At 43.5% G+C, this 24,234-nt stretch overlaps 1 protein-coding gene across 1 annotated transcript in view; it reads left to right on the top strand.

Annotated features, from left to right (window-relative positions):
- The window catches only part of AMBRA1 (autophagy and beclin 1 regulator 1), a 136,154-nt gene that overhangs the window by 16,897 nt on the left and 95,023 nt on the right, over positions 1 to 24,234 (top strand). Inside the window, 1 exon segment of the mRNA XM_056346179.1 lies at positions 16,943 to 17,029. Coding sequence (XP_056202154.1) covers positions 16,943 to 17,029 — 87 coding nt within the window.

The raw sequence follows: 24,234 nt of genomic DNA, 5'->3' as shown, positions 1-24,234 counted from the left end.
TGGTACTTTAGGCAGCGTTTCCCTACTGGGTTTCAGTTTGACATCCTCCCTGTCAGGTGATTTCTGCTCTTGTCAGAGGAAAGGTCCAGTCTTGCTGTTTTGTGGAAATGGATGCTTTGTGCTGTAGGAAAGCAAGGTTTCCAGGTTGGATGCAGATGTAACTGACTGAGAAGGCCTTGTACACAGGAGTGCCTGAGGAAAGGGAATTCTTTCCTTCTTCGGGCAGATAAGCTGATTATACTCAGGCTAGAACAGTGGCTGCCTTTCTTGTTGCTGTAGTTGCATAGCAAGTAAGTGGTGTGGTGGTCATGAAATTATTCATCTGCTTCTAAATCCTTGCCCCAGTTTTTTTTTTTTTTTATAGCCTGCCATAATGAGAGTCCCAAGCTGATTACATGGTAACTACTTCTTTCTTGGGCCTGAACTTACCTGCCTTTAATTTAAATCAGATATCCTCTAGTCCTTTATCAAAGGGCAGAGAGGTGAGAAGGAGCTGACAAATTTAGCTTTAAAATGGCACTCGAGTGAGTCTTGCATTATCTTTCTTTTGAAATAGCTGTACACGCTGATGCCATCTCCACTGTGGAGCTTGTTCTCTGGGCTGAGTCACTGCAGTGTCAGAAATAACGGGGGGGGGGGGGGGGGGGGGGGGGGGGGGGCGGGGCAAATAGCCTTTTTATTAATCGGGCAGTTGGCACATATTACTACAGTGAGGTGTAGTGGGATTTGTAGATGTGATCTTTTCTGTGACAGTTGTATAATTTAAAACTGCCCTGGGGTATATAACTCAGTCCACCCAGGCGTGCAGGAGCTGGACGCATTGCTGCCTAACAGCTGGAGTCCTGTGACTAAATCTCTGGGTCACTTTGCCTGTCGCCCATGGGGGTTGCTGCTGTCAGCTCGGTGGCTGTAGCATCTGTGCAGGGTTGGTTGCCTACCTCATCGCCTCTGCAAGCAGGTGCTTTTTGCTGAGGCATTAATTTGGAGTGCATGAGCTTAATTCCAGAGGAATTCCTGCGAAGGTGAAACCTCTGGTGAAATCCTTTTGGCAGAGTTTGCAGAGACTCTCATAGGGACTCTGCTTCTGTTATCAGGCCTTTCTCAAGAACATGCACAGCATGTTCTAACTTTTAACTGAGTTAAGCTAACTGTGGAGTACTGAGGTAAGGGGGCTGGAAGCAGCGAACAGTCAGAATTAAATGCGCGTAGCAAATTCCTTGAAGTAAAACTTAATTTCCTTTCCTGTTAAACACCTTGGGTGACCTTGGGAACTTCATGAAATCTTTCCCCTTAAAAGGAACCCCGTGTGTGGGATAGCTGTGTCCTATGGGTGTAATTTTCTGCCCTTCTCAAATTAGCTGTTGCATTTTCCCTTATAGAGCACTAACAAGCCAGCGAGCACCTGCTGTACCTAATTTTTGCATAGAGTGAACATTCTCACACCAAGTTGTCTTGTCTCCCAGACCTAGGGTGTGCTCCCGTAATGGAAAGTGCTGGAACCACTTCTGCACAGCAGAGTCCAAAATGTCTGTTAACCTTTGCTGCTGCAGAAGCGTGCAAAACTGGTGGCTAAGGCTCATGAGATGTAGGCTGTGTGATGCTCAAGGTGCTGGGGAAACAGGAGAGGGGAGGGTAAGCCTTCAAGCCCGGGGGTACAAGCAATAACTGCATACACACAGTCAACGTAGTTTCGTGCCTGTGGACCTCAGGTTGGCTCTTAGCGTTGACCATCTGTGTATCTGCCTGTGACCTGTCTTACCTTTTGTCCTTTGTCTCTCCGGTAGATGTCCTCATTGGGCAGCTGAGCTCTGTATTCAAAAGCCAGCTGAAAAACTTGGGATAAAAATTGCATCTGGGAACTGTGTGTTGTATATCCGCATTCCTTGTCTGTGGGCAGGATCCACTCATTGACCTGTCTTTCCTGGCTGAGAAGTAGCTTGCTGGGAAGACATTGCCAATTAAGTTAATTGGTAGTTTAATGAAGGCTGTTCTTTGAATTCCGTTGATGCAGCTGTGTCAGCTGGGGAGAGAGAGAATTCTGCTCTTTCTGATGGTGCTGGGCTAATTACCTTGGGCTAATCACGAAGACATTAATAAGCATGTAATGAAGCTGTTCCTGACTAACAGCTCTGGCACCTCTTAGGAGGAACCTGTCGCTGGGAGCTTCGGCAGTACAGCAGTCTTGTTGCATTCAGTTTGGCCCGAAAGCAGCACAAGTGTTGAGCTGCGTGTTTCTTGAAGCTGTGTGAAATTGGGAAGGTTTATGGTCTGCCTTAAGCAGAAGCTGGTGAGACAGCTTCGGCTTCTCTGAGGTTCTCCAGGCTGATCTCATTAATTCAAATGTAGGGTTTTTTCCCCCTGTGGATCTATCTTTGCCTCATTTTTAACATTAAAATGAAAAGAGCCTCAGAAATCCCTGAAGTTGCCATGTGAAATGTGCTGCATAAATCTGGTGAGAGGAGCTATTGGCATCTGCGGCTGAAGGAAAGATAACTGAGCAACAGGTGAACTAGTTTAATTTTTCTCTAACTTCCTGTTAATTAAGAAACGGGTTGAAGAAACATTGTGTTAATACTGTACTCTTAGTGAAGGAGAAGATCCTCTACTTTAAGCTGTTGTTGCTGTGAGGGCCAATTCAGGTTGATAAGGAGAAGCTGAACAGGGAGTGAAAGAGGATTCTCCTAGTCAGCTGCTTGTTTGAGATGAGCTACTGCCACTGTCTTAAGAAAATGATACATCGAGTCCTAGCAGTGGTTGCCACTGAATTTAGCTCATCAGTTAGTGACAGGTACAGTGCAATGCTGACTAATAAAACCGGTCCAGATCTTCAAATGCCACCTCTATGGCTATTTTAATGACACAAGTGATATCTACAGTGTGTTATTTCACAAAAAAAGAAATAACCTGGTTTTCAATCTTGTGGTGTTTCTGAGTTCTGGCATGGCAACCCAGGCCAGAGTCTTTCTAGAATGGATGCTAGGGGCAAGTAGTGCCATGTGTGTCCCTGTTGACATATTTCAAACCTTACCCTGTGAAACAGTCCCTAGAAAGGGGAAAAAATAAAGTGCACAGGGGGAAGCTTGTCCTTTACCCATTCAAGATTTAGTTGCTCATAATATACTAAGTGGGCAATTCTGGTGGTGTTTACCTGCCTATTTTGACTAGAGATTTGAATGAATTACTGCAGATAAAAGATGAGCCCTGTCCTATTGCCAGGCAGGTTTGCATGAAACATGAGGAAATGCGTATTATTCTTATTTTTCCATTATGAAGCTTTGTCTGGCAATTATGTTAAACTTCTCTAACCACTCCATTGTACTCGTTCCAGAGGTCAAATTCTGTAGATGGTGGTATGAGTAACTTCTGTGCCTGTGTTTCACGAATACATAATGTTTTCACCTTGCCTCACCTATTTAGTTTGGCAGGCAAGGTAGACTATTGAAGTTATCTGAAAATCAGAGAAGTGTTTTAAACTGGCCTGGGTGATGGTTTTGCCCTGCACGAAGATAGGAAGGAGTGTATGTGAGGTGGGGAAGTTTGTATTGTCTGGGAACCTTTTGTGTTTTGTATTTATCCTTTATTTTGTTTGTGAGGAGATAGAAATGTGGATTCCACAGTGCTGTGCAAATAATTGTCCTGCCAAGACTGCACAGCTTACTGAAGGCATTGCTTTTTTCCATGTATTTTAATCTGTTGGATGCATTGTGCACAAGTGATATGTGCAGACCAGCTTCCCTGGAACCGTGTATCAGGGTCCAGTGTCAAATTTCTGTCTTTCATTTTGTCGGCTCTCGTCTGAGGTCTGCGGTCCCTCCTGCCTGCATTCTTGCTGTGTGACGTGAACTTAGCCTTTCCCTGAGCTCGGATTGCGTTGCTCTTGGTCTGGATGAGAAAGCTATACGCGGGGTTGTGTGATCCAGGTGTCGGTGTACAGTGCAAGTGAGTTTGGCTGTGCTGTGTTACTCTTAGAAAGGCTTCAGTGCTGTACCGGTGGCTTCACCTATTAGCTGAACGTGGACCTTTGTGCCCTGCCTTCGACAGGGATAGAGGGGCCTGACAGAACCCCAGGTGCAGCAGTGTGGAGCGGTGGTACCATCCTCGCCTGCCGGGGCAGAGCAGGTCCTCCAGCTCTTACCGCTCCCTCTCCAGTCTTGATGGCCTTTCTGACAGCACGTAGCTCTCCATACTTGCCGCAGGTATGGAAAGAAACACCTAGTCTGTTCCGGTTTGAATTTCTCAGGATTTATTTCCATATTGCTTTGCTGCCACAAGAGGGTAATGTTGCTTCTGCTCCTTGCTTTCCCTGTCTCCTTGCGGAACCAGAAAGTTTCTGAGTTCTTGTATAAAAAACAGAAGGTAGCTTGAAAAGCACCACGTGCAGACACACACCCCTTCCCCCCCCCCCCCCCCAGTCCTTAATTGCAGCTTATCTCCTTAGTTACCATACATTTGCAGGTTCTTCAGTGTTTGGAGAAAGGCATGAATGGGAATCGGAGGGGAAATGGCTCTGGTACAGAACGCAACCCAGGGAGGAGCTTATCCTCTTGGCTTTCTTAAGGGTTTGAAAGCTATACGTGTGGATCTGAGGCGAGAAGGTATTTCGCCTTTCTGATGTGGAAATGTCCGTGAGTTAGAGCTGTAAAAGACCTTACCAACTTTGCAGATACTTCTTGCTCATTGCCTGCTAAGCCTGAAGCAGACCTTTCCTTGGAGTCTGCCTTCTCAAAGGTTTTGTTTGCATTTAAATGGCTGCTCATCTGTCCTCAGAAGACTTCCATAATATGGGGCTTATTTTCTGGAGGAATGCTTTGCAGACGTTGACTGGAGACTTGGGCGGTCACCTTTTCCACGGGGTTTTGTTTATTTTCTTGTTCAAGTATGCCTTGAGCTATGACCTAAATTTTGGGCTTTTCCATAAGGAAGCTGTGAATATGTTTGGGCTTGTTTGGCTTTTTTGTCCTGATGCAAATAGGCATGGTTTACTCATGGCCACGAGGGGATGCCTCTTGTCCTACATTGTTGATTTGTCATCAAACTGGGGGCCAGTCTGTTGTCTGAAAAGAGAGTTTGTTACCCAGTGTGTGAAATCAAAGAAAAAGTCTAAGAATATGAGATACTGACTTTAATACAAAGTTGCATAAGTTTGGGTGCTTGGTGAACTAGCACGCCTTGGTAGTTTCTACAATCAGATTTATACACGATGACATGAATGTTAATTTGTTAACTTCCAGCCGTCTCACACTGATTGGATGGTAGTCTACCTAATGGTTTGGTTAACTGTGCGTGCTCATTGAGGAAGGGTCTCTGTGGGCCAGGGTATCTGGTGTAAGGGGTGTCATTTTTAGTATTATAATGAAGGTAGTTCACTTAAGGACACATCTTTGGCTATTTGTCCAACAAATATCAGATACATCTTGAATGCAAGAGTCTTGTGTTGCCAACTTTCCAGGATGTAATTATTCTTCAGAGTTGCTTTGTCCTCAGCAGCAATTACTTCAGTTAATCATTCTTGGTAGTGCTTTGCGTGGGACGTCCTGAGTCGAAGTAATTTGTGTGTTCTGTTTCTTCAAGATTATGTGCAGATTGTTAAACAAAACCGTGTGTCCGTATAGTATTTGTTAGTTAGCTTATGTGTTCTGGTTAAAAAAATTTGATAATGTCTGTGGTTAAAGTAGATTGACAGGGTGGGAACACCCCCATTCCTGCCCAGCAACAGCAACTGCTGTATGTGAGATGGAGAAGAGTACTGTCACTCTTACAGCTTGTTGTTTGTGCTGGAGCCTGAGCTTCTGAGGTGCGGCTCTGGTTTTTGATTTAAATGACCAGGCTGCTCAGATCTCTGCGTGTATTGGCTTCTGGTAGCTCTCTCGCTGTGTACAGCACTGAGTGAAAAGGTGCATGTCACTCATATCCTAGCCTTAAAAACAAAACAAACAGAGCATTTCCTTGCCCCCTGCTGTGGATTCAGAGTTACCTACTAGGAGACAGTTCTGTGACTGAAATTTACTGTCAAAATAAGGGAAGAAGGTAGTGCTACCCCCTTTACTTTTTTAAGGGAACTAAAGCAGGAGGGCATTGCCTTACCTAAAGCTGCAAAATGTGTATTGTGGTGGAGACAAAGCACGTACCTAGTGTATTCCGCCTTGGTTTGTACCATATTTCAAAAACCCACGTTGTTACTATTTTTTTCCTAATTGCTTACAGCAGTTGTGGCTTGCTTATTCAAGTATTTAATATCTGTTGCAGTGGTGACGTGCTGAGTTCACTGGAAAAGGGGGACTTGGGCAGGAGGAGGGCACAGCTCTTTGGTGTGGAGAAGAGAGGGGCAGCACGGCCGGCTGTTCGGGGTGCACGTCAGTGGGAACACGGCCTGTGCCATGTCTGAATGGACCTACCCCATTTCCTCTCTGCCCACCCCGTTACATTCAGGCCCATTACTTACGGAAACCTTGCTAGTCTCTGTCCTGGCATTTGTAGTTTGGGCTCACCATTTTGTTTAAACTTACGGTGTGTAGGCCTTACCTGTGCTGTGGGAAGAAGGATTTCTCTGGCAAACCTCTGTAGCCTCTGTCTGTAACGTGAGAGTTTTGGAACAATTTATGCTGTGCTGTTTTCAGGCTTAGTAAGAAATAATCGCAAAGATGCTTGCTACAATTCTTGAAAATTGATGGTGATAGAGGTAAATATTACCTCAGTAGTTAGTGAGGAACTAAAATAGAAGTTACGAAGGGCTTTGCAAGCAGAGACAAGAGTTTTGGATTTGTGGTTGGGAAAGAGGTACTTGAGGGGAGAAGGCCAACATCGTGGGGTGGTGGAATGATTCCTGGAATTGTTAGCCTGGCTGTATAGAAATGAACAAAGACCTAATTTGTCAGTGCCAAACATCATGTGAAGTGATAATGGGAAGGTGACCTGAACATTTAGACATCATAATTAGCTATTTTTATGGGTGAGATGTGCGGGCTGTGGACAAACGACAAGTATTGTTTGGCCTTTTCTAAAAATGGGAAATACAAATTAGTTTTATGATGAGAATTTAACCACGTCCTGAACTGTAGGAGAGGCTGCCGTGATGCCTAAGTGGTCAGTTGAGTCTACGTGAGCTCTGAGGTTATTGCTGCCACCCTTCCAGCTTTGTGGGTTTTTTCCAGATGGAGCCTGCTGCCTCTGTGTGGGCAGGAAAGACTTTTTTACTGGTGTGGTAGAAGTTTGAGCTTTTGAATTTGCTGATAGTTGTTATGTAGGACAAGTGAAAGAGGTGCCTGTTCTCTTGCACAAATTTTCCTCCCCCTGCCTTTGCTGGTTTCCTGATTTAAGAATAATATAAGGTTGCTAGAGCCCTTTTACTTCCTTACTGAGAGATGGTGGGGGAAAAAATTATGCCTTGTGCTTTCCTTCTTGCAGTGACTAATAGAGGTCACTCCCTGTTGCCGAGCTTCCCCAAGTACTTGGGAAAGCTGAGCATGTGCAGTCTTCGCCAAACTTCCAGAAAGGATTAAGCCGCCTTTTCTTTTTCTTGGCCTGAATTTAAGTGTAGAGCAATGACTGTAGCACACAAAATGAGATTCTTTTTCCCATGTTACTTTTGGAGCAGCTTGACTTGCAAATTAAGCAGGTATAGAACTAACTGCTTTCTCAAATACCATCATGGTGGTTCCCCAGGCAGACCACGGCCCTTCTCCCTCCTCTTTTTTTTTTTTTTTTTTTTTTTTTTTTTGTAGTCCAGGCCTAGTAATGACGAGTTCACCTATAAAAGAATCAGGTAAACTTTGTTTCTCTGCAGTCTCCAGGAAAGAGAGAGCTGTTTCCCTACAGGTGTGTCTGTCTATGGGACTGTTCTGGGCCTTTGTGTTCACCTGCTCCAGCATGGCAGCAAGGGAACTTGTGGAAACTGGATTCCAGTGACATTAATGAGGGTGGAAGAGGTACATGCTTCCAAACCGGCTTACTTTTTCGCTTCTGCTCTAGAGTTGGGTGGGCTGTTTCGGTTTTTGGGATGTTTTTTTTTTGTTTGTTTGCTTGTCTGTTTTTCATCTTGGAGTTTTTTTGGAGGCAGGCCTGTATGAGATGACCATACAACAAAGATCTTAAGTAAACATAGTTTGCTTAGAAGTTGAAAGACAGCTGGCTTCAAACACATAGTTATTTGAGGATACCATGAAACGTATCAGTTCACACCTTTCCTACAGACAGGGAAGACGCGTGAATAGCTTTCCTTGCTTGAAAGCCCTCCTTTGTTAGGCTGGCCGTCTCCTGTGCTGTCTGCAGGTGGCTTCCCTGCGGCTTCCCGATCCAGCTCCTGCAGGGCAACATGTCCGGACAAGCTGCCTTGACCTGGAACAGTTGCTCCTTTTCACATTTATTACTTCCATGCATTGAGTTCATGTACTTGTAGTATTCTGTCTAGGGGGTGATGCTCAGTTTATGATTAATGGTGGTCTTTGATATGTTTAAACTATCTAACTGTGATTCATAGAGCTTGTTGTCTCTCTGCAGATAAGTAAAGTTAAAGTTTTGGTTTGGTTTTGTTTTTCCTTTTGCTGAGAAACAAATGATGGGCAGGCCCTCAGACCTTCTATTTTGGGTCTGCTTGCTCAGCTAAAAGCTCTTCAGCTTTCCTGGACGTGGGGAGGAGCTGGAGATTTCGGCAGTAGAGCGTGCTTCTTTTTTTATGCTAATACAAGCCTTAATCATTAGATGTGCAGTCACTTACATATATTGCGTGCATGCGCTCATTCTTCACGCTCTTCATAAAAGCACACGGCATGGTGTGCCTGGGGACAAAGTGCCCTCATCCAATTATTCACTCCTTATTATGGAATCTGGGCTGGAGAACTTGGAGTAGCATGCACCTCCTCTGGGCCTGGAGCAAGAGGAGAGGGAGGGACCTGTGATCTGACTCAGTAATACAACTGTAACCAAAACAGTGATGACTCTATAGATTTCTCCAGTTGAGCTGTTCTGGTCTGTTGAATAGCTAACATGCATTTTAAACACTTTCCACATACATATTTAACTGATTGAGCCAAATGGCTGTTTGTGTGGTGATGTAACTGACCCCCTCCCTTGCTCTTCTTGAGAAAGCACCTGCTGGAACTGAAGGCTGTGAATAAACAGGGTTCATGATCTGCCAGGAAACCAACTCATTTTTCGGCTTGAAATGCATTAGTATCAGATCCTTCCCCTGGCTTCCTGATGTGGGACGGCTGGGGTAAGTGGCTGAACTACCCTGCCAGTCATCTGCTGACCTGACTCTCTTAGTTACTCCAGCCTGAACAAGAGCATTTTAAAGGAAGTGATTGATGTGTGGTGAGACCTCTGTTTTCAGAGCCTTAGAAGCCTATGGAGATAACTGTACGGCTTCTGCCCCCTCAGGAAAGACACCTCCTCTTCAATTCCCTATGGAGAAGCAGGAGCCCTATGTAATTATCCCAGAAGCTGACGCAGATCTGCGTGCGTGGGTAAGCAGAGATTTCTGCTGTCCACACAATCTGTGGAGCTGGGAACTCCCGGAACAAGGAGAATTTGAAGCAGACCTTATACATATGAAGGTAGGTAGAAGAGGCCTCAAAAGACTAAAGCTGTCTGCAGGCTGAGGGAGTGCAGTGTGGTGGCTCTGTTTTGGCCATGGTTTCAATTAGCTTATTATAACCATGATGACTAGGAACCAATTCCCTCTAGCTGAATTTCTGATATAATTGTATGCCGTTAAGGGTGCATGCGATTCCTCCTAGATGGAGGAATGTGATGTCAGTTTTCAGCTTGCCTGTGGTGCCTGTCCCATTCTGAGCACTGGTATAAAACTGCCACTGTAGAGCAAAATAGGACATGCAGTAGCTTGAGCTGATATAAATTTCTTCTTCCCTCCCTGCCCCTCAAGTTTTGCCCCTGCAAAGTGAAAGTGCAAGATCTTTGATTGTTCTTTTCATGTTGGAGTTATTGCCAAAGTAATCAGTGCTGCCAGAGCTGCTCTTGACCTTTTTTAATGTCTATCATGGATGTATGCTTCCTCTCACCTGCTGAAATAAGGCATTAGTTATTCCCTGGTGCTGTAGGATGAGGACCTCTGCATAATGCTCGCTCATCTCCTTGCATGGCCTGTGTCAGCAGGTGAGGTAATAGATTAAGCGTGTGACCTTGGGTCAACTTAAAAAAAACTAAATAATTTGTCACTTTCCTCAGAACCACTGACCTCCTCTGTGATGAGCTTCAAAGGTGATGTGTAGCTCTTGTGGCATCAGGTGGTAAATGGAGGTTGAAGTTCCTAGTCCAAGAGCAGAGGTGCATTAATAGCATAATTAGTCATGTGATACTACTTTCTAGTTGAACTGAAGTAGGTAAACTTTAAAGGGTTAACCATGTTCTTCTTGAAACTGGCTCCCTGCTGTGTGATTAGGAGAAGACAATTCCCAATGCTTGTTTCTGCTGTTGGAACTCTTACTTGCAGTTCTTTGTTTGTGTAATTGTGATCCTTTTCCCTTCACTCCTTCCCAAATGTACTTCCCATCCTGGCTGAAGACCTGATGTGCTATCTGTTTGCTGACTGAGAAATCCTTACAGCTAGTTTTCCAGGTGATTCTTGCCCAGATTCAGTGAAGGGGGGAAAATGTTCTTTGTGATAACTTCTGTCCTGTATCAAACCTGCTTCTCCGACAGCTTCATATCTCCAGCTGCGAAGGATGTCTTCTCTGTCACGGATTGCTCTTCAGTTAGCGCAAGTTCTTTCTCAAGCAGGCCAAAGTGTTCTACAAAGGCTGTATTTGGCACGTATCTATGATCATGTATCTCATCTTTGCTGTTATTGCTTTCCCTAAAGAACAGAAATTTTCTTGCAAAAGGTGTTCATTGTGTGGAATAAGTTTTTTAAAAAAGAAAAAAAGTGATGACAAGAATGCCTAACAGGGCCTGGATACTCGTAGGAAAGGCAGCCTACCAGCCCTCGTTCCTCACTGAGGGTAAGTTGTATGGCAAAGATATGAACAAGGGGATGGAGGAGCTAACTCGGAGAACTGCACAAGTGGGTGTTTTCATCAGTAGTTAAATCATCAGGGTATTTATCTCTTGTAGATGATTGCAACTGTCTTAAGGAAAGTTTCACTATTTTGTTTGACTGTTTCTTCTTTTCTGATCACCTGCTTCTGACCTGTCTTAATTCAGTCTTGATGCCAGGCTAAATATGTCTAACCATGTGAAAGCTGAAACAGTCTAGAAATGTTAGCTTAGAGGTATCAGAGCAGATTATGTTAAGGACTTAATTTTAGAAATCATTTTTTCAGGCAATCTTTAGAACTGCATACTGATTGCTTTTTTTATTTTAAGCTTGAATGTGAAACTGGTGATAGCAATAGTGTGTTTCTGTTTGACAAGAACCACAAAACTTTTATGGAAAATGAAGCTATGGAACAAAATGCTTGATGGTTTCTGCTTATGTGATTTCAATTTGCTCTTAGAAAGTAGGCAACACAATACAGACATGTTGAAATAATTTTTTCCCTATTCTTCTGAGAAAAGGGAAGGAAAAAAAACCCAACCCTACAGCCACTGGATTGTGTTGGTTGAGATTTTTGTTTAGAATAGTTTTCCAGTGTTCTGTCAAGGCTTTAATTGATCTCCAAGAATTAATTGGGTTTGTTAACAGTTAATAATTGAGCCTCGGATTTGAGAGAGGGTAGCAGAGTTACTGGGCAACTGGAAAAAAATCAGCTGTCTTTAAGTTTTGGCTTTCTTCTTATTTTTAAGTTAAACGTTGCCTTGCTGTTAGAGGACGATGACTGAAAGGAATTTGGTTTTAAACTGTTGCTGTTCATTACGTTCATATGAGGAACCCCAGGAGCACATCTAAGGACAAGCACTCAGGAGAACTGAGTGCTGGCTGTAAACTGGGGGGCTGGAAAAACGATGAATATGAAGCAGTGTGGTAATTTCACCTCCAAATGGGCAATATGGAATATAAAAACCTTTCCAGGGAAGATGGAAAACCAGAGGAGGAAGCTTGGAAGCTGCCAAATTTGTCAATATAACTTGTGCTTTGAAGGATAACTAAGAATTGCTCTGTCTTAAGCTGTTTTCATAGCTGAAGGCTGAGACTACGGAAAGGGTACATGTGCTTGCTGTCCTTAAGAGTGCTTCATTTTACTAGTTTGCTCTGGTGGCTGGTGTGCAGCAGCAGCTTAGGAAGGATGGCTGCTGATTGAACACCCTTTTGGTTTTAAGGAAAGCAAGCCCTTCCCTCGGTGTCACGTGGAGCAGTGCTACTCAGTAATGTGCATGCTGTGACAGCAAATTTAAGATGTGGTGTAGGAACTGCATATCCTTAGAAACTGAGAAGTTAAATTTGCTGCATTTAATGCCTTCTCAAAGCCTGTCGAGATGAATCACTCTGTCCCAAGAGGCTTTGGTGGTGATCCTCACCCCCGTGGGGAGAGTGTGAGTATAGTTCAATGGCTGATGTGCTGTGAGGAGGCTGCTTCATGGCTTCTTTCCCCCTCAGGCTGCAGCTTCTGGCATTCAGCTGCTTCATTTCTGAGAAATTTCCCTTTTCTGCTTGTAGTGTTTTGCGTGCGTGCACTCTCTTTCTCTCTCCCTTGTCTAAAGGTGTCCTGTAACTTGGACATTGCTTCCTTTCCCCCATCGCTAGTGATTGCTGCTGTTTTCAGACCTGAGGTACCAGGCTGAGTGTAGAGCGGCAGTTCCATAGCTACTGGTGTCTGGGAGAGGAATCTGCTGAGATCTCTGTGCTGCTGAACAGAGGCAATTTTTATCTTCTTGCTTGCAGTAGTTTTAATAAAAAAAATAAACCAACGAAAAAGTACAATCCCGCTCCTCCTATTTTAGCAAGCTGGGCCAGAAGCATCTCTCAGGGTGAGCAGAATTAATCATCATGCGGCATTGACTGACAACCTGGAGGATGATAATGTGTGATTATTATTTTTTTTTTTAATTTTTCCTGGTGAGCGGGGGAGGAGAGTGGAAATTGCAGTTTCTCTGCTAATTGTACTTCAGATGTCATTTGTGACAATTTCATATTGTCTAGACAGAGATAGTGGAGCAATTGCTTCCACAGAGCCTAGTGTTAGCCTGTTACATATCTGGGTAACAAAAATGGGGGGGGATGTGAGAGGAAGAGGGTGCTGTAAGCTGCAGAAAGGATTCAGGAGTCAAACACCCTACTGAAATGTTTCAAAAGGAGGTGCAAGTGATACGTGTTTCTGTTCTCTATTTGCATGCTTCTGTTGGAAACATAGATGTTTAGTGGCTAGCAGTTCCCTTTAACAGAGCTGCTTCTATTCGTCAGTGGATTATGTTTATCTTCCCTAAGAGAATTGTTCTCAGCCTCAGCATTTACCGTGGTAGGGTGTTGGGCTACCTTACGCTTTGGGCTTACTGAAAACAAATAGTCTGTGTCACTTCTGGGACTTCAGGTGGCAAAAGCTACGAATGTGGCACCTAAGACTTGATCTAGTGCAGCATGACTTACTTGAAAAACATTTATCTGCATCTTCCTGGGAGACAGTAGGTTACATTTCCAGTGTCACAGATGGGACACTTTATTGATGATTATAACAGTGTATCTATTATTGAACCCATTTGTCAGTAGCAAATGTGTTCAGATCTCTAACTTGGGCCTCAAGGGCTCAGTCTAGAATGAGTTAGTTAAATAATAGGTTTTATTTGTGTTCAGTTGTACGGTTTTCAGTACAAGTATTGCTGTTCTCTGGAGCATTAACCACAGAGTTGGTCCATCTGGATCTCATGAGATTGCCTGTTGCCTTGTTTTGGTTTTTTTGCCTATTATATGTATTTATATCTACCTGTTTGTTGCTCTCTGATCTCAGAGGACACAGTTGTAGGACAATTAAGAACTACCAGGCGGGCTTAAAATCAGCTATAGCTTTTAGCAGTTACTGTTAATTGGATTGTCTTTGTCCACCTGATCTGAATGTGGCCCTAGTATGTGGCTTGTGTGCCTTGATGGGAGGTAGTGCAGGAGCCGAGTCTGGTCTTGGCAGGCTCTCCTGGGAAGGCCGTCTTAGCTGAGACTGTTCTGCTCGGGCAGCGCAGCCTTGGAGAGGGTCCTCTTTAACAGAATGTGTTTGTCATCCTGGTCCCCACAACCCCATAACTGCTTGTCTTCCTGGGGAGCCCGTCTGGTGAAGAACATGCTCCTCAAACAGCAGCTCCTGTTGCTTCACAGGGTGGAGTTGCAGGCTGTTTAGGTAAAATCAGAGGGCCCTGAGGCTCAGGTAGCTCTTGGTTTGTATTTTACTACAGTAACATGTTATCAGTTCTCATCTGAGGTGCCAGGTACCTGGTAGAGCAAGGCTTTTCCAGTATTTGTTTCAAGGATCAGATGGGGTGGTGAGAACTATAGATTCCCCAAAGTGCTGTTCCCAAGCCAAGCAGACGGACTCCTGGCAGACCCACGCCAAGTTACTGCGATGTGTCCCTGCTCCTGCCTCCGCACCCTTCTGGTGTCCTCTGGTTGGTATATATTTTGATTTTCTCCAGTGCAGCTGCTGCCAGCTTTCTGAAGGTGATCCCTCTTAAGTCAATGCTGCTCTTGTGCAATTGCCAGCCTTTGCAAAGGTGAGGAGAGAAATATGGCTGGAGAATACCTGGAGATTCCTTTCTACCAGAGCCTGGCTGAGCCATGCAGTGTGTACTGGTCACCTTCCCTTGTGGCTCTGATTTTGCTGTGTCGCTTAGTGGATAGACCCTGAAAGGCTGGGAAAGAGGGTGGCATATGTATCGTATAGGCAGCAAGACTTTTGACAAGGATGATGAGTTTGATGATTATTTGTGTGTGCACATTATCAGGACACCGTAGGCATTGCAGGGAAATGGCATCAAACTTGCCACTTGTGGTGTGTAGGTTGCTCACATCTGTAAGGAGGCAGCCGCTCTTTCTAGCGTTGTGGCCTTGCCAGGGTCTGTGTGCTGTGGGAACTTCTTTCTCTCCCATTAAGCCCAGTGGTTAGGCAGGATGGTCCAGTAGGTTGGTAGCCTCAGCACATCCAGGCCGCTTGCAAACTGCTGGCTTTGCAGGGCTCTGCAGAAGCAGCTCGGAAGAGCAGACTTCTAAAAAGCATGTTGGTGTTGCGGTGGCAGTAACCCAGTTCCTGAGCCAGTGGTTTAGAAAGGGGTGAGCTGATGTAATAGGTAGCATATTCCTTCTGCTAACTTTATTCTGCCTACCTTTCCCTCTAGAAGGAATAAAACCAGTTTATATATGATGCAGGTGGTAGGTATCCCTTATAGGTGTAGGACTTCAGGGTATACCGTGTAAAGCTGTTGCACTGTTTGTTGTGGATTAGCTGCTTTTGCATATACTGATTTATGTATTTGGAGCACGAGAGAGGGTTTGGTAAAGCAAGATTGAAGTATGGTACCTTTCTGGGGAGCCAAGGGATTCCTAATATCTAGCAGTGTTGAAGGTTAGAGCTTTTGACTCAATAACCTGGGGAATTAATTCATCTCAAAGTCTCAGAGACTTATAACTCTTCTTGAATAAGACAAATGGTTGCCAAGCAACTTTGTGCCAGAGGGGACAGGATTTCATGCCTTCTGTGGAGTCCCAGTGCTTTTGCGGCCAGTATGGAGTCTCTCAAGATGGCACATGCCTTTCCAAGTAACTGGAGCGATCTCTTGCTGTTTTTGGTAGTCTAGATTTATAACACAAAATTGAAGTAACAAAAAATATCTCTTTTTGATTACTGGAAGGCACTGAAAATTTGTCTTGAGATCCTGATGGGGGGTTGCTGCTGGAAAAGAACATGTCTCATTTGCATTTCTACTGTCTTTAGCTAGCTAGAAATAGGGAGCTGAGTGTGGATTATATCTGGTCCTTCTTCCTGCTTCCTGTGTTGATGCTTGCTGTCCTGCCTTGCAAGTGCTAACTGCAGATTAGGAGTGTGGGCCTGAGGCTGATGGGTTCAAATCTTCCTCACCAATTGTGTGTGGGGGTGAATAGAACAGATGTGGTGTTGGATGCCTGACTTTCAAACCACAACAGTTTTCATTAGAGTTAAGAAAGACCAGAAAACAAAATTTAGCAGGAGTTCCAAAGCAAAAAGACTTGAAAGGGAACTCAGCAGCCTTATAAACTTTGGCAGTTGATTTTTTTCCCCTCTCCACACCCACCCCAAATAATTTCTCTTGTGTTAACCTAATGGCTGCAACAGGCTTGAATGAGTCAGTCTTGAAACAATTCCATCCTCTGCTTTATGACGCGAAGCTAGATAGGGGTGCATGTAGAAGCCAGGGTGGAGAACGTGTTCCTGCTATATACTTTTGATTCTGCTGCCTTCATGACTCAGACTCACTTCTCGCATATTCAAGCTGTCTGGCTGCACTTGCATACATTTACTTCTTGCGTGAATATTTGGTATTTCTCCCTGTGGCTGATCAAGCTACAGAGGAGATGAACTTTTTTTTTTCTTTTTTAGCTGAAAACCTTTCTTTCTGAGCCTTGAGACTAAGACTGAATATCGTACTGTGAATAAGCACCAGCGGTGCCCTTAACGTCCATGGGCTGAGATGTGTTCTTTGTCCCATGCTCCTTGGCCCATTCCCTGCCTAGCCACCTTTTGAGTATGTAAGATTTTGACAGATGGCCAATGCAGCATTAGTGTTTATGGACCTGACAAATTGGGATGGCTCGTCTTCAAAGGACGAGTATCATCTGCATCTTTCTCTTGAAACTTGGAAGCAGGTTTGGGACTGCTCCTCTTTCTTGAGGTGTTCTTTCTCCTGTGCAGTGAGAATATTACACTTCGAATAGCTGTGTGGTGAAAACACTTATGCCATCAGTGAGTGATTCAGTGTGTTGCAGAATTCTCAGCACTGATGATAGAAATAGCCTTAAGAGACTTCAGAAAGTAGGGCATAAACAGGGGGGTTGTTCCTGAACGGTCTTTGACCTTGTCATGTTTTTACTTTCTAGGAGGTTACTGGAGTCTTCCCTCATTTCATTATCCCGCTATGATGGAGCAGGGTCCCGGGAACATCCCATCTACCCAGATCCAGCCAGGTAAGAGCTAAATGCAATCTAAAGGCATTTAAGTTTCATGGACAAAAGCACGACTTTGGTATAACTCACTGAATCCCTTGGGATGGTTTTAATATTGGGCCCATCTCCTCCTCAATGCCTTGCCAGGGGGCAGGGTGCAAACCAAATGAGAAGATGCTGTTAAGTCTGGGGGAGAATGAGGAAAAAAGAAAGAAATTGCTCTTATGGTAAGCACATAAGGATTCCTGAAAGCATTTGGGATGGAGAACACTAGGTGGCAAGCAGGTCCAACAGTATATGAGATTATATCAGTATTTAAAATCTCTTTTGAAGAAAACTGAAGAAAAACCAGGGAACTGGGGAATAAGGGAGAGTGCAGTAAAGGCAGTTAGGAGCTGGTGTGAGCAGACAATGTGCTTGAAAGAACGCAGTGTTTCCTTAAGTGTATCTGTATGAGAAAGCGTGTAACCAGGATGTTATGTATACTTAACTAAGAACAAAATACTGACAGTTATTTCTGAAGAGTCATGAATCATTGACGTTAGGCATAGAAACACCTGTAGTGCTGCTTAATCTTCAGAAGAGGTGGGAGTGTTTCAGAGGACTAGGAAAAGCAAACATGGCAGTTATCAAAAATGGAAAGGAGTGATCTTTGCAGTTTCTACTTAGTGTATTAAGAAAGCAACAGATGGGATAATGTGACCCACAGACTCTGTCAGAAGAAATGATAGAATCGTGAACAGCAAGCAGCTTTGAAAGCTTTCAAAGAATAAATTGTGACAAATAAGCTTTCTTTAGATGGATTTAACAAAGCTATGAATGAAGAAAATTCAGTAAGCGTAATATATATCTGATTTAGCCTCGTAGGGAACTCTGGCATAGCTGCATGAATTGAAGGCTACTAGGATTTATCATAAAGGAGAGTAGAGGAATACCAGTACTGAAGTATGAATACCAGAATATGAAAATTAAATATTTAAGTTGCTGGAGGAGGTTTGTTGTTGTGTTTGATTTTGTGGGATTTTTTTAAATCTCCTTTTTTACGTCTTTAACCACAAAATCTGCATTTTTGGACAGATGATGTTCTAAGTACAAGTTCTGAAATAAAAGACTATGTTGCAAACTGGCCAGATGGTACAATTATGCTGGTAAATAACTCCTTGCTAACTATCTCTGTAGATAAAGCCTTGCAGAGGTGAAATCTTATGTTAGGGTTTTTTTTCCATGTATTGCAAAGACAGTTGCTTTGTGAAGGTAATTCAAAGGCTCAGGAGTGATGTAAATAAAACTGTTTGTAGCAAGTTGAAAGTAAGATGGAGTGTGTTGCTTTTATGTAAGGTCATTGGGAAACTAACCCAGGTGACAGCAGAAGGTCTGGGCAACTGCATGTCAGATTGATGCTGATAAATGTAAAAAGCTTTCTAAATGGCAATTGATTAAATGACAGGTAAAGGGATTGATTTACCTGGAAAGATGAAAATGATATTTTACAAATGTTAATTAAAAGGTATTACTACCTGAAGGTCAACTTATGAATGCCACAAGTTGCTAAATGGCTGGAAGTACGTCATTCCTTATTTCTGGAATTTGTAATCCAAAGCAGTCAGATTTACTGAGCAGTGAGAACTGACTCTGGCTCTGGGAGCTGCCTTTCAGAAAGAAAAGGAGGAGGCCTGCCTGGGTTACTGAATTCCTCCTTTTAATTCTGTCACATCTGTGCTATGACGAAACTCAATAAAATGTATGAAAAGAGATCAATGCCTGAGTCATTTCCTAGCATAAGGAGCGTTGTCAAAAATATTTGTCTACTTGAAGCCATTTTGAACTGATACGGTGATCTTCATGTGACAGTTCAAATGTGTTTAGGTTGCCGTAGCAGCTGTAGTAGTTTGAGTTTTTAAGCAGCTTTGGAATAAAAATCCAGTGTTGAAACCTCTTTTAAGAAGGCTGATTTGTTCCTGTAAGTGTCACCGCCCTTTTCAGAGCATAGAATTGTTTAGGTTGGACAAGACCTTTAAGAACATGGAGTCCAACCGTTAACCTGGCACTGTGAAGCCCAGCTCTAAACTGTGTTCCTAAGTGCCACATCTACATGTCTTTTAAATACATCCAGGCATCATCACCTCTTAGATAGTGAATTAGAATAAGCTGGAAGTTTGAGTGGGGCAAGGTTAGAGCATTCCTCCATAAACCTTACTGGTGTGCTAGGCGAGCAGGATCTTTTAAACTGTCCCTTTAACTTGTTAGAAACTGGGGATGTGATGAAAAGGAGTGTTACTGCATTTTTAGTTGTTTCTGTAGCATTGTAAGTTTGTAACAAAAAGTATCACTTGCAGATAGTCTAAAATAACAACGTGGAAAAGTGAAACAGGTAAAATAAACATACCTCTGCATAGGTCTGGGTATGTGTGTTTACATATATAGTAAAAATACATATGCCTCCTTAAGTCGAGGCTGTATCCAATGCAGTCTTTTTTTTTCTTTTTTTTCCTAACTACATGATCTGAAGAGTTTTATTTTTGAGAGATTGTATGTGTGTGTTGGTTTTGTCTGTAGTGGTGCTATATTTGAATAACCTAGGTCAGGAGTGAGGCAGGAAGAATATTTTTTGAAGTTCCCCCAGATTTAGAATTGGTATTCTGATGTAGAGTGCAGCAGTCTTTGTCAGTGGCCTTGCTGAACTTCTCTAAGGTCAGTGTGGTGGTTCTGTCATTCTCCACAGTTTGCATATGTACTAAGCTCAGAAAACAACTGCAGAGGAATCAAATAAAGCTGTCGACAAAGAACACCAATAAATATATATATAAAATTATTTTTTTAAATAGAAATACTCAAAGATGCTCCTAGACTGCATATAGAAAGCATCACAAGGGTGTTTGGTAGGTACGTCTCCAGAAAAAAACCCAAACCTAAGCTGCTAGAAAGTTACTGTTAAAGAGACCTTCAGGCTGAACGTTGCCTGTGAGTTGAAGGCTTAAGTGGAATTGAAGCAACCAAAGAAGTTGGTGTCTGCTACCAGCATTGCCTTCAGCTCAAGGATTGGTGGTATGTATGCCACCATAGGTACCACCAAGGAAATTAATGGAACCAATCGGGTAACCCCTTTCAAATCTGTCTGCTGTTTAGAGGTGTGAGCTGTAATAATGTCAGTAAATGTCCTGGCCATCGGCATCAAGGCAGGGTTGGTGAGTGGTGTCGGTTCTTCTGAAGTGTTAGGAAACTTGGGGGTCTGTGCAGCAGTATAGTGCTCTTGGATGCAGATGTACTGGTTCTTGTGGCTGTCTTGGGAACTGGAACTAAACATTCTCCAATTGATGTTCTTGTTTTTATGTTGTTTTTTTTATTTATTTATTTACTTAGAAGTTAGTAAAATGGGGGAGGGTGAAGAGAAGCAGCCTTTACGTAAAGATTTTCATGTTGTCCATAAATAAGGCCAGCTGGTTTGGGTATCTAGCTGAGGACAATACTGTGTAGTAGCTTGCTCGTCAGTACTCGTGATGCCATATAGAGCAAGATACTTTAACTGTACTAGTGCTAGCAAAACATTTATTTCCCTCAGTTCTACTTCTCACTGGCCAACCAGCAGCACTGGATGCCTAGAGAATGGACTGCCTCATGACGACGTGGTTGTTGGATGAGGCAGAAGCTGTTTGGTTCTGGTTTTTGCACTGCAGCATTTCTCCCACTCAGTGCCGCCTTCTGTGGCAGTTGCATGTGGCAGCACGGGCTCTCCCCCTCTGAACTATCTGCTCCAGTAAATGGGGTCCAGTCACCTCAGGGACTAGGTTAGTGTAGCTCCTGTGGTGGTGTTACATAGAGCCTACTGTCCTGTGGGTGCAAACTTGGTTTCAAAATTACTGGATAGCCTCTATTTGTGTTTTGCCACTGCTTTGTCAGAAGAACAGGTGAGAAATAAGGACTCTAGGCAACCTGCTGTGTGTGACTGGTGTGTGTTCAGCCAGCTGGCAGACTAATTTGGTCAGGGGCTGATTTTAGAGTTGTGTTCAATAGCTGAATGAAGAGGTGTGTTCAGTGTTAACCAGTGCTTCTGATGCTGCTTTGCAGCCTACTCTTCCCTCCAGGACAGCTAAGTCTCTTACGCTGGTTCTGGTTTGTGTCAAAACTGTGTTCCGAAGACAGATACAGCCTGCAAATACAATTATTTTCTTTTTTTGCCCTGCACACACTCATCTGGAAATACTAATTCTTTAGCCTGTTGCTTTAAATACTTCTCCCCTAGCCCTTTTGTATTTTATCCCTCACACCCTTTTCTCTGTGTATCAGACTTAAGCTTCTTGTCTTGTCTTGTCTTTGGAAGGTTTTTTTCACAGTCTATCCATTCTACATACCATATGCTGTCAGGAAGGTGAACCTGGCATCTTGTCATCTGTTACGGCCTGTCTTTATTGCCTACTCTTTTTTGTTCTTCTGCATAATTTGAGAAGACTTAATGTCTGCAAACCTCATTCTTCACATCCTTCTGTACAACTCTCCCTTGGTGTGATATTGGCAAAAAAAAGGTTACAGTGATTACACTGCTGGACTGCTGAGCCCACTGTTCATGCTTTCTAGTGTTGCCTTGTTTCCATGTTCCTTTCTTTATCTGTGTGCACATATTACGCCATAAATTTATTTTTAGGCATACACGGAGGCTTTGGCTTATGAAAAAGGCCGAAGAAGAGAACAGCTCCTCATTTATGAGTGCACTGCTGTAATGCCTTGCTTTTTTATACTTGGGCTATTAAGTCTTCAGGGAAGTAGAGAGAAGTGCTGTGTTTGTACAGCGAAGCCTCCTATGTTATATAAGCGTGAACAGCTTTAACTCATCAAACAGTGCATAAAAGATCCAGGAGGAATCCAAAACAAACTGTGTGTGTGGTTCCCCTTAGCCTTTTGCTGCTTATTGACTAAGTTTTTAGACCCCTGAGCCTGTAGCCTGTCTGCTAAACTTGCTTCTATCGTGATGGCTGCTTGGTAGGGTACAGGGAGCTCACCTTGGGGAAGATGCTCTCTCTTTCAATCTGCATGACTTCTTGTCATGGTTTAACCCCAAGTAGCAACTCAGCCCCACACAGCTGCTCGCTCACTCCCCCCGCATTGGGACTGGGGAGAGAATCAGAAGAGTAAAACTGAGAAAACTCATGGGTTGAGATAAAGACAGTTTAATAAGTAAAGCAAAAGCAGCGCACGGAAGCAAAGCAAAACAAGGGATTCATTCCCCACTCCCCATCGGCAGGCATGTGTTCAGCCTTTGCCCGGGCAGCGGGGCTCCAGCACGCCTAATGGGAAGATATGCCATTGCTGCAGATGCCCCCCTTCCTCCTCCTTCCCCCAGCTTCATATATTCAGCATGATGTTCTATAGTATGGAATATCCCTTGGGTCTGTTGGGGTCAGCTGTCCTGGCCATGTCCCTTCCCAGTTTCTTGTGCCCCCCCAGCCCCTTGCTGGCAGGGCCTGAGAAACTGAAATAGTCCCTGACTTAGTATAAACATCACCCAGCAACAACCAAAACCATCAGTGTGCTGGCAGCATTCTCACAGCAAATCCAAAACACAGCACTGCACCAGCTAAGATGAAAATTAACTCTTGCTTCAGCCAAAACCAGGACACCTCTAATTCCTTCTTTCTTGTCACCTTCTCTTTCACTTGCATGTCCTGAATGTGTGGCAGAATGGGAGACTGAATGTCCTCGACGGGTGTCTGCAGCCAAAACGACATTAATACAATCTGTACCTTGAAGAATTGGTACATTTTTCTTTCATGCTGCTCTAGAGAGCAGTCTCTAGAAATACTATTAAATGTAGTTTTCCACTGAAATATGGCTTTAGGGATAGCAGCAGAGCACTTTGAGACCTAGTCTGATTGTTTGCTGCTTATGCTGCTGTCGATGTGAAACTTACCCATATAACAAGTCTTATTCCTAGTACATTCTCACAGAATCAGCACAGCTGTGGAAGGGATGAAAAGTAAAGTCTTCTAACAATCATATTATCAGAGGTGATTGTGGAGTTGCATTTTGGTGCTGGTTGTCATGTAACACTGAAACTGTGTGGTATTGGTCACTATAAAGTTAAACATATCCTTAAAGTCTTCATGGCTGACAGCGAGGTCCTCTGTAAAATGAATTTAGCTTGAAACTCTGTTCTGAAGATGGGTAGCATTCCTGTAAGGCACACTGGCCACCTCTCTTTGTGACTACAAATGAGTATGTTTTCATCTCTAGACTATTCCCTGAGATTCACTGTTCATTTGAGATTTTTTGTTTTGTTTTTCTTTGTTTAAAGGTGTTCGCACTTTCATTTGTAGATTAAAAATTCAGGCTGCTCTCTCCGTTATTGGTCTCTTGCCCACGGTGCCTTTGCAGGAAATGAGATTGTATTGTCATGACCCTGGGAAGTACCAGTCTGGTAACTTGAATAAAAAAGAACAAAATCAAATGCATGCATGCAACGGGAAGCAGCAGGGAGGAAACTAGAAGTTAAAGGCATAGGCATCTTAGTATCTGATTACTTGGGGGCTGAGGGTGGGGTTTGTTTGAACCTCCCCTCAAATTAGACTTCAAGTCTAATCCAAAAAACACTGAAGAAATTACTATTCAAGCATCTGATGTGTCTGGACTTTCATACTGAGTAACTGTGTCCCAGAAAGCATGTGCTAGGAGCTGTGGATGTATATGTATGCAGGGTAGGAGAAGAGAGCATGGTTTTTGTCTCACGTCAAGGATAGCTGGTGCAAACAAAGGCAGAGTGATGCAAGAGAGGGTTAAGAGTTAATTGCAGAGGAAGGTTTTCCTTACAGATGGGATGGGAGGCTTTTAGCTGCTCCTCTTAACATACCTCTAGTGGATCTGATGAAATTGCCACTATGTGAAATCCCTAGTTTGGATTACAGAGTAGTTAAATGAAGCTGTTTAACTTTTTTTTTATTTATTTATTTTTCTTCTGCTTGATGGTCAACATCACCTTTTTTTCAATGATTATTGGAATGCTGCTGCCGTTTGGTATTGCAAGTGGAGTTCACATGGGGAGTGGGCTTGATTCTTGTCAGGGATGCTTGCTGGGGTTAGTTGTGTGAACTGGTAATAAATGAAACTATTGCCTCCAAAGAGCCTGGAGAAGTAAGCCTCTCTGTGCTGTGGGTGAGCTTTTTGTCTGTAGGTGCTGCGTAGCGCTTCTGTTTGCACAACAGTGGAATCACGTGGGAGTGTAGCATATAAAGAGAAAA

The sequence above is a fragment of the Falco biarmicus genome, chromosome 7 (assembly GCF_023638135.1).
Source record: "Falco biarmicus isolate bFalBia1 chromosome 7, bFalBia1.pri, whole genome shotgun sequence".
Lineage (NCBI taxonomy): Eukaryota > Metazoa > Chordata > Aves > Falconiformes > Falconidae > Falco > Falco biarmicus.
This window is presented reverse-complemented; position numbering and strand designations above follow the sequence as displayed.